The 17291-nt window shown below is 46.1% G+C and overlaps 1 protein-coding gene across 1 annotated transcript in view; it reads left to right on the top strand.

The window, feature by feature from the left end:
* LOC149370478 (pyrroline-5-carboxylate reductase 3-like) overlaps window positions 1–13026 on the top strand; it is a 39087-nt gene extending 26061 nt beyond the window's left edge. Inside the window, exons 3-6 of the mRNA XM_089561554.1 lie at window positions 4762–4941; window positions 7408–7620; window positions 9267–9359; window positions 11252–13026. Coding sequence (XP_089417680.1) covers window positions 4762–4941; window positions 7408–7620; window positions 9267–9359; window positions 11252–11431 — 666 coding nt within the window. The 3' untranslated portion in view covers window positions 11432–13026. The remainder of the gene's footprint in view (window positions 1–4761; window positions 4942–7407; window positions 7621–9266; window positions 9360–11251) is intronic.
* The last annotated feature ends 4265 nt before the right edge of the window (window positions 13027–17291 follow it).

The following is a 17291-nucleotide window of genomic DNA, read 5'->3' as shown; positions in this document are numbered from 1 at the left end:
TGCGGAAAGCCTTGTGCAGACGACGCGACGCCAAGGCTACGCCCAACCTTCTCCCGTCAGTCAGAACGATGCACCAATGGAGTGCCTTTAGCGAAAGTAGCCCCCCTTGACGTCAGCGGGGTGCAGAGTAGTGGGCCGGGCCCGTTTTTGAAGGAAGGAAAAAACGAGCGGGCTTTGATTTGAATTTTCGCAGCTTTTCGGGGCGCGCATGGCTCTAGTATTTTGCAGAGGTTATCTTCGATGCCTCATCTATGCAGTGGGCTTGTTTTTCAAAAATGTCCGGACCCTGGGCAGTGGCCCTTTAAGGCGGAGATTAAGTGTCCCCTTAATTTTTTTTCGGTTAATTTGAACCAATCTTCAAATTATCGTGGAGCACCGGCTATCTCGAACCCGGGCTCCGTTGGTAGCGTGTCTGAATCATCAGGCGGAGGAAAAATTGAAGATTCGAAGTTTGGGATAACGAAAACAAGTGGGTTTAATGACACTTCTACGAAACTTAATTACAGACCGAAGTCGGAAGAGCAAAGAATCAAGAATTAGAAGTTCACAGCCCCAAGATGGGAACCAAACAAACTTGCACAGCACTGTAGCAAGCGGAGTCACTGGGTGCAGAGTCAACCCGTGGGAACGAGAGAGGAGAAATCGCGAGTCCGCTGCTAATCCCCGTAGAGCAGCAACAGGGTTGCAAGGGGCTCCTTGTCACCGAAAACACATGTGGTCCTTGCGACGCCGCGGGCCTAAACTGCGGCGAGCTCTGTATACGGTGGGGCCGGCTCCTGGCGAAAATGGGTAATTACTTGAGGGCTCCGTTCATTTACTGCCTCCGAACGGGCGACCTTGGTCCCGTCCGTCGTCGGTCGCTGTCCTAAGGCGTTCTTCGCCGGGAATCTCATCCCCAACCCGCGAAGCGTGCGAAAATCCCGCAGGAGCGTTCTCATCGCGGCATCCTTCTTTGGGGTCGTCGCCTAGTCGAACGGCGGGTCGCAAGCTGAATCGTAACGAATATACATGCGTGCACAACTCGCCATCATGCCATATTAGAGCGTAACATCTTTCAAGAGCACTGCAATACTAGATATATTATATAACGCAAACATTTCACACATCTCTCGACTCACTTGATTCTAGCAAATCACATTCACATATATTTATGCACCCCTAGGCAGAATTTCCTCATGATAGCTAGTGGTAGACTTGATGAGAAAATTTCTATGAATTAATTTTGTTACTTTTCATTCATTATGTGTGCTACAGCGTCGACTAGGTTCATCTACACTGCTCTGCTAATTTAAAACCGAAGTTAGTGCGGTTTTAATGAGCTCAGGTAGTAGCTGTCAATTTGTGTGCATAACCCTCCAAATAAAATACCTACCTCCAATCCATACATCCATGCGACGTACCTTTTGATAGGGGTACAAAGTATGCCTAGCCTGGGACCAACCAAAGAAAATTCAGCTTTGCCCAACGAACAAATGGAATTAATAGATTTTGTTTGCTGCTACTTCCAGCAGCTGTTTTTCGCGGAACGCTGAGTAAGTACATGAAAAAAAAAATATAGGCGTAGTTCAGCGGAGTTGAACCGATTTAGTTTAAAAGTCATTCCGCATCATTTGCATATGTGTTCTGAAAATATGGTTGACGGAAATAAAGTTTGTGGGTGTCAGTTTCCTTCGACGTAACTGAATAACATCTATGCGTGGTCTAACACCGAATGTAGATGCGACGTCGCGAGTACGTTTATAGTTTTTTTTTCTCAAGAAAGGTTGGTAAGCTGTACATCTAAGAGATGATGCTTATGGACGTTGTCACCACTTCGTGCACTTGTGCGTGCACTCCCAGACACCCTTAGAGCGTGTGGGGGTAGCGGTCTTGGTCACAAAGGAGATGCCCTCGAATCAGCATGGCAAGCTCAGCCAGAGACCAGATACCAAGTGTCAAGGGGGCTGTTTGTTTGGGGCCCAGCTTTCTCTGGTCGCAAGCCAGAGAATGGGTCGGAGAAAAAGGTTCACAAACAAAACAAAGTTTATACAGCAAAGACACGATACAGAGGATTTCACAACCACTCGTACGAGAACATACAAAGTGATTTACAATACTATGTAACTCGTGCAAAGTAACACTCGAGAGAGAATACATTACAAAGAAATATTGCACCTAAAGTGCACTAATACAAGAGAGAGGCAGACAAACAAAACACAGTTTGTGCACCGAGCACTGCCACAGTCCGACGACCAGAGGTTCACGAAGGAGCCGTCCCATAGCCTGGCGCACGCTGCCTCGTTGGTTCGTGGCTGCGCGAGGGGTATTGTCCGTCCCGGGAGTCGAGCGGGCGCGCTTCTCTGAAGCTTGAACGGCGGCTCAGGCTGACAGACAGTTTGGTTGGTTGCGACTGAGAGAAGGATGAAAAGGAAAAGTGCACGGGCCTGCGGACTGGCTCAAGACGAGCCACCACCGCTGCCACGTGCAGATAGAAGAGAGTTGAAAGACAAGAGGAAAGAGAAAAAGAGAAAGAGTAAAGACGCGCGCCGCAACAACCGCGTCCGCCGGAGCGGACGCTGGCTGAAAAAACAGATACACGGCCGTGGCCCCAGAGGCCACAACCTCGCACGCCTATTCTCTGGCAAGCGGTTATACGGCGGGCCTCCGCGCTGAACAACGTCAAACGATGACGCATAGCGCGCGGCAGCATGCGCCTGTTCTAGGTTCGTTGCGACTGAGAGAAGGATGAAAAATTCAGGGGGCACTTTGTCTCTCTAAAGTGCTGCAAGGCGAAAGCGTTTCCTGGCCACTGTTTGTTTTCATTTACTTTTTATTTTTCAAATTTTGTTTTCTATTTATTTTTTTTGCTCCTTTTCTTAATTTTATTGTTTTTATTTTTCTTCTCCCATCTTATTTTTATTTTGTTTTTATTTTTGTTTATTTTCTTATTTTTATTTTCCTTTTCTTGACTTCACTCCTTATATTTTATTTATGAAGCCCATGCATTCACTAGATGCACCTTTATTCATGCTGGACCTTGAGCCTTTTAAGCAGTGACGCCGAAAGGCGGACGAATCTGCCGACGCGTCTGTCGACACGGCTGCCGACGCGTCTGCTAACGAGAGTATGAGGCATTAAAGGCTTTCGCCTTAAAAAGAGAGAGAGTAAAGACGCGCGTTTCTTCCCTCCCTGTTGTAGTGGCGCGCGCTGGCGAGATTGCTCCTTCGCGGCGTTGGGCCGAATTTTGTGACAGACGTAGACATTTAGACACAATTTCAGACGAATGCCACATTAAGTAATAAAAGAGATGAGAAAGTTCAGAATACAAAATCATAACAGGTAAAACGATAACATTGGCAGCACAATGATCGCATAGATATGACCGGATGAATACATAAAATAAAAATGGTCTCGTCTCATGAAAATCTTTTGCATCATGAGCTAAGGGGCTGGATGGAACGGTGTTTTGGTACTGACAATCTTCATGTCACAGGAAATGGTTTTCATGCAGCAGCCGGTTTACACCTTGCATCACATCTCACGAAGCCCTAATGGTATAACAGGACGTACCACGCCCGCCGCTGTGGCTTTGTGTGGCGCTGAGCACACTCAAGGTTAGGCTGCAGTCAACTTAAGCACCTACAAGAGAAGACAAGGCAGTTTGCCACAGTAGCTCAGTTTTTAGAGCACTTCGCTTGAAAGGCCGAGATCATCGATTAACAAGGCTCTCATTGGCGCCATTAGTTGCGTTAAAGTGTTTAGATCGTACGAAAATAATTACTCGCAGAAAGTATTTTTCTAAGGAACACTCCAAGAAAAAAGTAACGTTTCGCGATGCTTCCTTGGTTCCACAGGCCCTGTTCATGCCTTTATTGGCTGTTGGCATCGTGCGTACCATAAATAAAAAATAAAAACAATTTTGCCTTTGGGTCCTGACTGCTCTTGAGAGGGAGCCCAATGTTGCTGCTTTTTATTAACGTGAGTGGTTTTAAGCACTGAAGTTCAGATCCTCCATGTAGAGATAAAGGGCTCACGCGACGGAGGTAGCGGTGTAGCTAAAGTTTCACAAAGCGAAATTTTAGGCCATGTTTTCAATAAGGGGCCCTGCTGGGTAAATTTGTGCGATCTAGAGTACCGAAAAATGCTTGCGCGCTGATACTTGCACGGGAAGGAGAAAAAAAGGACAAATAAACAGCTTTGACAAATAAACACAAATAAACAGTGTTGTCTAATTTCATATTTATATGTTCACTTTTATGTGTTCAAATATTTATATTTCAACAGTTGGTAGAGCGACTGCTCCAGTGAAGCGGTGGTTCCGGGTTCGAACCCCGGACCAGGACGAATTTTTCTTTAATTACGAAGTTTCTGAGAGAGCTGTGTAGCTTTCCTTTGTAGCCGTATGGCTGCGCTCTGGTGGACGTCAATGAGTAATTACTTCCTGATTACAAATCTACTCCACCTTGGGGGATTCCCCTAAACATTTGACCAAATATTTATATCTAGATGTTCAAATGGGTTAATGTAACTGAGAGCTGTTCTCTGTTTATCTTTGATTTTTAGTAAGTATGCACTGAAATGCCGAATTGTGCTACCTGGGGCAGGAGCCTCTGTCAGGCTAAGAGCCTTTAGCTCCTGCTCCATTCTCTGTTGTGAGAAAAGGAAATTAAATAAATAAAGAAAGAAACACGAGTTTTCGTGCTATACATAACGTCTCAAAGCTTCCATTTGTCTCTGCGTTGTGTTCGCCTCTGAAAACTCGTGCCACGATTCGCTTCCCAGGCGCTGGGCTGCCAGACTACCCACGATAACCTCGCGGTGGTGGAACAGTGTGACACGCTTCTGGTGGCGCTCAAGCCCAACGTGGTGGCCCGCGTGCTCGACGAAGTGGGGCCCTCGATGCAGAAGCGACACCTGGTCGTCTCCCTGGCGATGGGCGTCACGCTTGCCGACATCCAGGAGGTACGACGCCCCACGACAGGAAGGAAGCGAACGCGTCTCGTGTTCTTTCAACTTAAGTCTGCAGTGAAGCTCCTCCCACATTCAGCCGCCGCGCACAGAATTCCTCCTCGACGAAAAAGTAGTCCGCTGTTTAAACGTTTCTTGTTTCCTAAACAAGAAGCTCATCACAAGAAAAAAAATTATGAGCTCTAGACTTTTGATAGGTGGATTGTTTGATATAGTCAAACATTCAAAAGTTGACTTCGTTTACTTTTGCGACTGGCCAGCGGAGTAATACAGGAGGCCGCGGACCGCGGCCCAGTGTTATCAGCTGCTGTTTTTTAAAGTTGTATCCTACTATAGTGGGTCCTACCCGGTGGGGGGAAGACAGGAATGTGGTATTCTTCACAACATTAAGTCCTACAGAAAGACTGTTTTTCAGTGCCCGGGAGGGAATGGAGAGAAGGGAGGGAATATTTGACAGGCTTCTGCAGGTAGGCTTCGCTGCATGCGCTGGCTCTCGGTTTGGAGTGTATACGGGCAGGAATTCCTCGCTTTCCAGCGTCTACAAGCATCTTATTTTTTTAAACATTAAAACTGACGCGACTATTACTAATAGGGTGCTACAAATCTCTGATTATAATGAGGCGTCTACCTGTAATAATCAAAGTTAATGATTACTTTCTGGGTAGCCAGCTTGCTAGTTTGTACAGTTGTTCTTACACAGTTATTGAGTGACAATACTTAGCCGAAGGCAGCTCCGTTTCATCTCAGGAATGGATTTTTAAGCACTGCAAAACAGTGATCCGTCGTATCCCATAAGAAGTACCGAACACTGGAAAATCCGAAAATGCCGTGACAACTACGGTCGACAAATGCTCCGAAATACTTTACCAAGCCTTATAAATGACTACAGTAGGTTAGGCATCAGTCTTGCGAAATTACCCAGTTATAAGTTTAAATAGCTGCCCAAAATCTGATGTACATTCTTGGATGATTTTTCTTGTTTGTGTGCATAGGTGTGTGTTTAGAACGGTGTGTATGAAGTCCTATGTTTACGTATGCTGGCATGCTAATAAATTGATGAAACTGATTTCTTTGATATCCTAATGATGTACCTATTTTTTAGCATGTCCTCGTGCTTTCCTGTGCCACTGCATTTTGGGGACCTGGCACTCCTGAAGCCGTCGTAAAACGGCTTCTCCCTTATCCTCCTGTACACCTGGGTGTATGAATAAAAGCGTATGCAAGCAAGTAAATCTTCGGTGAAATACACTCTTTCTTGTTCCAGGAAAACTGATTCTTTCCGACAGCTGAAGCTATCACCTTTATGGTGGGATCAGTACGAGACTGCAAGTCATACGTATCTGTAGCAGACAACTTGAGCTACTAACCTTTTTTTTTCTTTGGGGGGGGGGGGGGGGTACTTTTGGGGAATACTGTTGGTACTTTATTAAATATGCTTGAGACGTAATAGGTTGCGTAATTCGTAGCTTCGTAGCTTAGTTAAGCTTACAATTAAGATTGGACATACGAAATTGATATATGCTGCATTACAGACACAGTTATATAGGATCATCGCCCTTAGTATCCAGCGCAGTATGTTATGAAAGAAGCACCGAGAGAGATGGTTACTAGGCTTTGTGTAAATCCAGCGACCTAAATTAGGACCGCAAAGTCTACAATCCCTGGAGGTGACGTATCGATGCACACATGAAATCTTTGAGAGCGCCTTGGTCTCCTTTATGTTGAAAAAGGGTTTTTTTATTTAGGTATTCTACCGCATGCGAATAACCAGGTGGAGTGTAGTGGCTTTACAGGGCGTTTGTTTTGATGACTTCTTTGATTGCTTTGCAAATATAAACTAGGGAGAATTATTTTATCCCTTTATTTTTATTTCCACGCACATGTGGAGACAAAGTTAGTTATCAGGGTTTGCGTTACCGCTCATGTCAGCGGCGGCGTCGCAGTGGTTATTCCATCTCACTTGCTCACGCCTTGAGTCGGACCGTAAGGAGGCAGGGCGACAGTTTGCAGACGTGTGTGATTGACTCACAACCATCGCCTCGCGCTCCTAGCCCTTACAAAAAAAAGTTTTCGACAGTCTATAGAGTGTCTATAGACTTCTGTGTATAGTCTATAGACTATCTATAGACAAAAGTCTATAGGCAATACAAATGCCATAGACAGTCTATAGACAATCTATAGGTTTATGGCCATACACTTTTAGTAGACTTTTGTCTATAGACTGTCAATAGACTGTGAATAGACAAAAAGCAATATCTATAGGAAGTCAATAGAGTCAATAAGAAGTCCATAGACTGTCTATAGACCATTTTTATAAGGTAGGTTCTACACCACTGCAAGGAGTGAGATGGAGCATGTCTCCATGTTTCGTCAGGTTCGACAGGCGGCGAATGTCTAACGGCCAAAGTTTCCAGGCACACTGGCCCCTCCAACCCACACCTACCCATCCATTCCGTGCAGAGGCTCCCCTCGAGCACGCGCGTGATTCGCGTGATGCCCAACACACCGTGCCTGGTGCGCCAGGGTGCCAGCGTGTTCTCGCGTGGCAGCACCGCCACCGCAGAGGACGCTAGCCTCGTGTGCAGTCTGCTGGCCAGCGTGGGACACTGCGAGGAGGTGCCCGAGTCGCTCATGGACGCCGCCACAGGACTCAGCGGCAGCGGGCCGGCATACGTGAGCAGTTGCTTTAGTTCATCTGCTTGTGATGCGAGTGTTTTTCAGGCCACCGCATGTAATAGCTTGCTTATTTCCATCAATGATGGGGGAGACTGTGGATAAAAGCCGCTTGACAACCAAGCGACTTGACTGAAGCCCGCAGCCTCCCTACAATGCAGGCAGCTATATAATAGCAACAACAGCAACAAAAACTTGCAGAAAGCACAACATTCAAAATTAATGCACGCGCACTTGATAGTCACAAGAGGTAAACATAAAAAAAATGCAAGATAACACTTTTAGTTGTTATTGTAAGCAAGGATTGTTAATGAAATGGTTGCCTAGGGTTCGCACAGAAGTTGTATGCAAATCTATACCTGATTTGTGGAATGAATTTAAAAGGGTCGGCAGTGTCTATGACACTTTTTGCATAGAATAATTTGCCCGCGCAGTGCTTCCACGGTTCTGAGTAACGAGTGGTGTAGGAGTGTGTGTTTTTATCGAGATCCGATAATTCCTGAAAAAAAAAACTGAATTTTCTTTCACCTCCCGCTTGAACGCCAGGCTTAACTTATAGTTATAAAGATTAAACACGCGTATTATGTGTCACAAAGACACACTGTTACTTGAAATGTGGTGGCCGCGTGCGAAATGCTGTGTCCATCTCGCTTCCGTTCTGCCTGCGCGTGCCTGCTACGGTTGAGCGTCAGACATGGCGACCGTTCCGTGTGTTTCTTGGGAAGCTGTGAGCAGGGAACCCGGATGCAAATACACATTGTCTCCTGAACGCTGTGGTTCTTTGCACTTTTTCACTACCTTTAGAGTTTAGCTTGAATGGGTATGCACAGTCTGTGTCACCCCTGTGTAAAGCGCTCAAGCAGCGTTCACTGCGCAGTAAAAACTGAAGTTAGAAATCAGCTCATGGTTTCCGGTCAAAGTTGCTTGCACCTAGTTTGCTTGCAGGGCATGTGCTCTAGAGCTGCCTGTAAATTCTGCGGCGAGGCATCTATTTATAGGGAGGGAAGTGTGTCGCTCAAGTGCTGCACACAAGGTTGACGTAGGGAGCGCTCAAAAGACGCGAAAGAGAGCACGTAAGAAGCCATGGAATGCTCGCAAAAACACGTTGGCCGGGAGGCTTGCAAGAGCGGTCATGACAGAAATTACAAAGACTGATATAAACCACTAACCTTTACGCTGTTCCAAAGGTACAGGACCAAGTCTTATTGCTTGTTAGTGCAAGAAATCACACTATAGCGCTTAGGTGGTTTCATTAACGAAGTATGCGATTTTTAAAATCAGTGGGAAGAATTTGCGCAAAAATAGTTGGGCGAACGGCCTCAAAGATTCTTTTTCTCCAATGATGATAAGCATACGCTTCAAGCGTCGCAAGTGAATCTCTTTGGGTGGCGCTTCTATCCAGTATTAAATACTATGTCGTATGAAAGGCATGCATTGCTCTCAAGAATTTGCGTAGAATATTACGGGCTTAAGCTATATTTATTGATGAAAGCTAGCAGGACTTTTCATAGACGTTGTGGCAAAATTATACGGTGCTTTTTTCATAGAAGCTCAAAAGGACGAAAACGCCGTCTTGCAGATGCAAAATTCTTTTACCTTCCATATTCAATGCATAATAAAACCATTGCTACTACTACTTGTTCCAGGTCTTCGTCATGATCGAAGCCCTAGCTGATGGCGGAGTGAGGCAAGGCATGCCAAGAGACCTGGCATACCGGCTGGCTGCCAACACTGTCATGGTGAGCACACTAAAAAAAAGTAAAATCTTTTTAATCACCTAACTGACGTTCACAATAACGAGATAAACAGGATGCGTGCGACATCAAGAAGCTTAACACATTAGTTAAAAAAAAAGAACTTTGTTATGATGTGCGTTCAAAACTTATTGGTGCACTTTCGCTTTTGTTGTCGCAAATTCTTCACTGCCGTTAATACATCTTTATTAAGAGGTACGAAGATGAAGAGAGAAATGTTTCATGAAGCAGCGAAAAGGGGTTCAGGGGTGGCTGCTCTAATTTACCATGCAGAGTTTTTGTATATGTTCCCTTAGTCTGAGCAGCACAGATTACGCGCGAAGTGTGCTCCGGGTGGCATAAAAAAACACACTGAATTATGACACTTTGACAGCGCTGGAACCTCGTTAGAATAAAGTACGTAGGAGGCATAACGTAAACGACAAAAATGGCATAGCTATTTCGAAATGACGCCAGTGTCTCGGCTGTACAGGTGTCGAAACATTTGCGACGTCGAATGAGAAGCCTGAGCTTCAAGGGGGGCCCCAACATAATTGTTAGTCCGGTGTTTAAGGGGATACTCGAAGGTGGAATAGATTTGTAATAGAGGGGAAATTACTCAATACCATCCACCCAAACGCAGTCACATGGCTACAAAGGAAAGAAGACATATACTGCAAACGAAGAGCCATCTGGGCTTGTTGGTACGGTGACATAATGAATAAACAGCGCTAAAGACGAGGACGAAGAGCAAACAGGACGGGCGCTGTTTGCTCTATAAATAGACTGCAAAAGAAGATGTCTCTTCTTTTGCAGTACATTTCTTGTACGCAGTGCTCGTCCAGTTTGCTCTTCGTCCTCTTCCTTAGCGCTGTTTATTGATTATGTCACCAATACCTTTAATAGCATCACAGACATTCAGAAAAAGAACAAAAGGATCTATCCTCCTCCGGATAGATCGCTTAGCTCGGCTGAGGCCTATGACTGGAGAAGACTCCAAGCTATAAACTTCGCATCCCCGCTCTGGAGGAGCTGGACAGGAGGTGACACGAGGGAGGATGCGGAGGTGTGCGAGTTCTGCGGGCATACCGCTACACTCGAACACATACTATGGAGATGCCCCAGTGCCCCAGGATATGGCAGAATCAATAATGCAGAGGAATGGGAGACCATACTCAGAAGTGCCGACCTTAGCATACAACGATACGCTACCCGCCTGGCAGCAGAAGCTGCGCGACTCTACCGTTGCTAGTCTTCCAGCTGCGACGCTGCCCCTCCCCGGACGCCTGCGTGCGGACCCGGAGGGGCACGGGTCTTCTTCTGGCGGAAATAAAGTTTCTTCACTCACTCACTCATTATGTCACCGTACCAGCTAGCCCAGATGTCTCTTCATTTGCAGTATATTCCTTGTACACACAGCGCTCGTCCTGTTTGCTCTTCGTCCTCGTCTTTAGCGCTGTTTATTCTTTATATACGGAGGAAAGCTATACAGCTGGCCGATAAACTTCGTAGTTGAAAAAAAATTCGTCTTTGTCGAGGGGTTCGAACCCAGGACCACCGACTCGCCGGAGCAGTTGCTCTACCAACTGAGCTAACCAGGACGGCTAGAGCATGGTAGGGCGAGAACGAATTTATCAACAACTCCAAGTTGTGGGTGCCTGGCACAGCCTACGAATTGCGGCTGGACCAGTGTCTACCGACGCTGAATTAGAAACGGGGAACATGATAAAAGCACGTAGAAAACTGTAGAAGAGAACAGGAGCAATAGGTCCCATTTTTTGCATAGCCTGAGAGCGCCTGCTCGAATGAGTGGAGACGCACTTTCATGGATGATTTCCCTTCCAGCTCTGCCGTTGATATTATTAATCGAATGGACGGACACATCTTCGCGGTTGCAGGGTGGGGCCAAGATGGTGCTGTCAACGGGTCGGCATCCTGGTGCGCTAAAAGATGACGTCAGCTCTCCGGCTGGGACCACCTGTGAAGGGCTGTGGGCCCTCGAGAAAGCTGGCTTCCGGGCAGCGCTCATCGAAGCCGTCGCCGCCGCTACCGCGAGGGCCGCTAGAGGTCGCCACTAAACGACCAGATTCAAAAGCGCAATTGCAGTGCGCCACTAGAGCGCGGGGATGAGACACGAAAAGTTTACTGTACGGATCGGACGAGAATGACATAGCCTGCGCTGGCGTAACAGCAAATGTATAACTTTGCAAGCTATATTAAGGCGGAAGCTTTTAATGCCTCATTGTTGTAAGTAGGAGTTGTCGACAGAAATGTCACGCTTTTCATTTGGTCTAAATGGTCGTGGCGTCACAGTGCGCGAATTTCAAACGGGGCCAATTGTACTTTGGCTAGAAACCATGCAACCAATTAAAGGGATGGTATAGTAATGCTCCATGTAAAATGAATATATAATTAGATAAAACCGAGTAGGAAATTGGTCGAGTTGGGGAGTCGAAACGCGGTCTCCGGAATGCGAGACGAGCACGCTAACCACTCTGACATGCCAGGGCGATGGTTCGGAATGAACAAAGACGCGTCTAGTGAATACGGTGTCTTCGTTCACTCCCATCTTCCTCCCTTTCCTTACGGCGAGGTTCAGGGGCCCACCGAGATATGCGAGATGGATACATTTCCTTTCCTCAAAAACCAATTTACCGACGAGCAAGGACTAGAGCCGAACGGGCTATGACGTTCTGTGGACTCCCTGGCAGCTTTGCAAGACGCTGTCGCGTTCCACTCTTGCAGGCGAAGCTTAACACCTTAACCACACATCAGTGTCACAAGCAGCAACACTGCTCTCAAGGCTTCCGCCTCACCGCGCTTTAGGTCAACAAAGCGCCCCCCTGAATTTTTAGATATTATCAGGAAGTGCTTGCGAGGCTGGGAATTCAACTCAGCGTCATCTTTCTTGCGGTCGCGTGCATCAGCGTGCGTTACCCTAACCTCATTTTTTATCATGGCCGTAAGAGTCAGCGTGGTGGGGAAATTGACCTCTTGCAGGGTCTGAGCGCGCATAACGACAAATATGTTGCGCAATGATTGCAGATTGACATAGCACCTTGATATGCCCAGTTAGGACGTCTTGGTTTATGAAAAGGGTTCGTGGCTCTAATTCCATTTGAAAAGCACACGTCATGTCACTGCTGTTGCAGCAGAGCTTCTGTAGCATATTGCAACAGTCACTACCTTTGCGTCATTATCTGGGCATGCATGCCATTCTTTAGCTAGAGGGGAGTCCATGCGCGTAACCAGAACCTTATATTACAACTTTTAGGAAGTAGGGAGTGTAGCGGATCTCTTTTGAGACTTTCTAGCGCAGACAAATAGGCTATACAACACTGCCACTCTTATAAAAATGGTCTATAGACGATCTATAGACTTCTTATTAACTCTATTGACTTCCTATACATATTGCTTTTTTCTATTCATAGTCTATAGACTGTCTATAGACAAAAGTTTACTAAAAGTGTATGGCCATAAATCTATAGATTATCTATAGACTGTTTATGGCATTTGTATTGCCTATAGACTTTTGTCTATAGACAGTCTATAGACACTCCTTAGACTGTCTAAAACTTTTTTTGTAAGGGCAGATTCTTGGCACCGCGTAGTGCTAGGTCTGTTAAGAATGCCATAACCAGAGAGAAGAAAAGGGGACTCAAATTATGTCTATTTAGCAGGACATCTGCTTGAAACTAATGAAGACATCTGATGCTACTTTAATTCACTCCTAAAAAGACATAGAGAAACACACATACTCGCACATACACGCATGCATGTACACAAATATGTTGTTCACCACTGAGCTGTTAAATGTTCTATCTAACTCACCGGAAACTTGGACAATGTTGTTCTGACATGTTCATACTTTCGGGCGCTTTAGTTTTTTGCGGTTCGTTTCGTGGTTTAGCTCTCCTGCCATTAGTCAGCACCGCGTTCAGTTGACGAATGACACTGCTTGCCGTGACTACCGATGGTATAAGAGAAAAAGAGCAGCAGGGAAAAAGAGTCGCGAAATATGGTCCCGGCATATCGGCATCTCTGTTGTAGTAGGTGCATGTCTGCGGTTTCCGACATGCCGGAGAAAGTATACTTTTCAAAGGAGCTTTATGTTCATATCTGCGCGCTGAAACAATATGTATAACACTCACATTTATGTCTTGTGCAAATATTCCACAAACCGAACAAGCCATTACTTTACTCTCAATGGATATTATCCTATCAATATATGTCCTTTTTTGTGTGTAGTTGATCCTAAGAAGAATAAATAAATATTACACGCAACTGTGTCAGGTGTTATGAAATGAATTTTTTTACTAGTTCACTTTTTTTTAAGGTTCTCCCTTGCTATGCTGCACACACGTTCAGAGGTTTGCAGAAATAAGTAAACAAAACCATCGGCTATGACACAATGGGCACAGCGGCATATAAGTAAATTTTAATGAAATTGCGCCACTCTAAAATGCTGTTCTCCTTGACTCACTTCGAAGTGACGAGGCACTACGGGGTCATAAAGGCACTGCAATAAAGGTCACACGACATCTTCACCTCGTTGGTCACAAATAAAGGCGAAATATGCATTCTTTGCTTGCGCGCAGAGTGATGGCTAGCTTACACACGTGGTGTTACGTGAAACTTGGTCTCGAAGTTTTTCTTTGATATATCTGATCTTTCTCAGGGCTTCATGTCAGTTTTGACTGGAAAATATCGAAGAGAGGTGGAATTCTGTTACTGACACGTGCAAGGCTCTGGCACCGCTGTCAGAGGCACAGAAGTATCAGGCGGGGGGAACACACCATTTTCAAATTGCGCTGTTTGCGAAAGTCTCGTGAAAGGTAGGTAATTTGTTGCCTCATTGTCTTTCAGCGTGCAGGAGGATATAAGGCCTATTCGAACCTGGACGCCAGACGTAAGGCGAGCAGGTGGCCTTGGCCTTGTACAGGGCCAGGCAGCGGGTCGTAGCTGATGCCGCGTATATGTTAAGGACACCGTCAGATTCTAGAGCTTTAGCCCAACATCCTAGCTCACCATGTTTTCGTTACCAGTATCACGATACTGCTGCACCGGAACACAACTGTGGGCCCCCTGTCGCGACATGAGTAGTGCGCCGAAGCTGAGGCTAGCTCGAACCTGGGTCTCGTTGGTAGTAGTGAGTCTGTGTTGAGTAAAAACTGAAGCTTGATTTGGGAAAACGAAACAACAAAAGTCTAATACTCCGTACTTACGATAACTTGGTTACACGGCGATAAAGAGAGGAGCGAAGAGCTAGAAGTTTATTCCGAAGAGGCGGATTGACTCTCTTGCTCAAGGTCTAAGTGTCCTCAGGCTCAGCACTTGTTTTAAGATTTTATATAACCAATCAAACACTGGAGAAGTGATGCACGGGTTGACAGAGCACACTTCATGCATGCGGCGTTGTTCACCGCCTTCTGTCACGTCGTGAAGCTAACAGAATGGGCTTTCGGCACTTTACTTCTCATTCCAACACTCCAGGCGGATTGACTTTCCTGAAAGGGTGGATACACCTGCGACGCCGCTTTCAGCAGCTCAAAGCATGAGCTTGCTGTTTTTTGATAGAACACGGCGGCCGAACGGATGCTTGAAATGTTTTCTTCGTACGGTATTTTTGTTTCTTGTAGCGGGCGCCGTTAATTCAGTCCAGGAATTGGCTGCTCTCACCGGTTGTTCCTCTAAATGGCGGAAATTTGCAACCAGAAAGTGAGGGCTGCTGCCCTGGCTTCCCGGGGCGCCGTGTTTTTTGTGTCCGTTGTTGAGCTGTTAATACGGCGCATGAAGAGCCGCAGGCATGGTCCTTTCAGGATCGCGCGGACAATTAGCCTGCTGAATCAGTGGCAACGACCTTGCCCGTTCACTGTATGCCTATAGTGCAATTGACTTATATATTTCGGAGGAAGTATACCTTCTCAGCATTGCGGTAAGCTTTCACTAAGCTTCGTCGCGCGTTATTTTAGTGCGGAAGCACTAATCCGGATGTTCAGAGCCTAGCAAAATCGTCTCTTGCCGATGCATGTCCGGAGGTTCATAGCCTAGGAAAAAGGATGTCACCCTAATACCGACGACCGGGAGTCGAACCCGCAGCGACGCGAACACATCAGCTTCGAAGTCCACTGCTCGAGGCCACTAAGCTATCACCGCAACCGAACACGTCTGGTTTTAAACAGCACCACACTCTCGCACATTCTGCGTCTTGTTGTTGTTGTTGCCATAGTGGCATGGCACATACCCACGAAGGGGGACAGGCTAGGGTTCAGTGAGGAGAGCCAAAAGAAGGTACATTGATGCCAAGCTAGTGGTTTAACTTTGATTGCCAAGCACTCATCATCGTCTTATACTTAGCACAAATGCACGCTAAGTGAGGTAATCGTAACCAATCAACGCTAAGTGAGGTAATCGTACGCATGCTCTAATGTGTTTCTGATCCCTTGTTGTGGGCAAGGGTGCGCCGAACTTAAATCTGGTTTTCCTGTTGCCTTCGCCTGCTTTGCTCTCCACACATCTTACGCGTTTGCTCTACCTCTCAGCAAAGACCGCCCGCATCTCGCCCTTTGCACTGCCTCTTGCCCTATGTGGCGCTTCTCTGTGTAGCGGCGTTGTGACAGACGCCGTAGAGGCTTTGGAAATGGCTGCCATGTACACGCTAAAGCTTGCAAAGGTTACACACCAGCACCTCGGCACACATGCGCTATGCTACACGTCAGTGGGCAACGCCCCGTGCACCTTTCCATCACATAGCGCCGGCTCCTCCAGGAAGCATTTATTAACAAAGATGGCAAACTTCAGGCGTCGTGTTGCGTGCAAGCATGCGTGCAAAATTTTGCGTGAAGCTGTAAAAATGCAATGCCGGGTTTTTGGACTCTTTTACTGTAATTTGCGAAAATGTGACCAGGAGACTGCAACACTTGCAACACTGGAGAATAATCACACTTGCCGCACCTCTAAATATCGCCTTCCTTGTTGCCAAACGCATATGCTACGTTTACTCTTTTGTGAACAGCGCACTGATTTCCGCTTCGTCCCGAATTCCTCAATTTGCGAATCTGTGCAATTAATGCGTGGCCACTTCATTTGCCAGAAAAACGGTTAAAACTGGCACTCGTCTTAAACGTACGATGACTACCTTTACTACATATGCGCTTTAAAAAGGAGTCATTTGTTGAATAGGGCCATTGAAGGAGTACTGAAGACTGGGAAGACAGTAACCGAAGGTTCTGGGTTGTATGCAGCATTCCGGAAAAAAGAATGTTTGTGAAGGTAAGAAAAAAGTGGTGCGATGACGTCACATTCCTTTTGAAACTAAATTCAAGGGATTGAGCTGAAATTAACAAGTCTATTTCGTTACTACAAGCGGAACATATACGTCTCTTCCCAAGCAACAACCATTGTTTTAGCGTTTGAAGCAGGACAAGATAGGTCCTCATGTCGGCTTCAATATTTTAATTCCAGCTGTCTGCAGGAAATTGGTCAATTTCAAGTGATGCAACTATAGGCCACACGGCCTATGCAGTTTTGAGCAGCTCATTATATCTGAGTACAGCCAGAGCAGCTCACACAATGGACTTTCTTTCTTCTGCTGGCCACACTTTCAAAAATTTGGTTCGTGATTTTTTTGCTGTCTGCGAAGATGCTAAATACCTTACAATAGAAAAGCACTTGAGTTATTTGCAAATGGTACAGTCCATTGTGACACTCAGAACGAGTCGCTAATTGCCATGGTCTCACCAGCAGTGAGAAAACGCGATCGTTTGGCAATGTTTCGAAAGGCGAAAAAAATCAACACACGATGGCTGGTTGAATAATGAACAGAAGAGAACTTAATAGCCTAAAGAAGCAGTTAAAGCGTATTTATGTGCGGCTGAGTGATTTGTCCTCAGCATGACCGTTTGCTCATTTTCTAGAGAGGTTCGGATCCAAGAATTT

The sequence above is a fragment of the Amblyomma mixtum genome, chromosome 1 (assembly GCF_055824585.1).
Source record: "Amblyomma mixtum isolate Tamu chromosome 1, ASM5582458v1, whole genome shotgun sequence".
NCBI lineage: Eukaryota > Metazoa > Arthropoda > Arachnida > Ixodida > Ixodidae > Amblyomma > Amblyomma mixtum.
The sequence above is the reverse complement of the archived record's forward strand: the minus strand, read 5'-3'. Positions and strand labels throughout refer to the sequence as shown.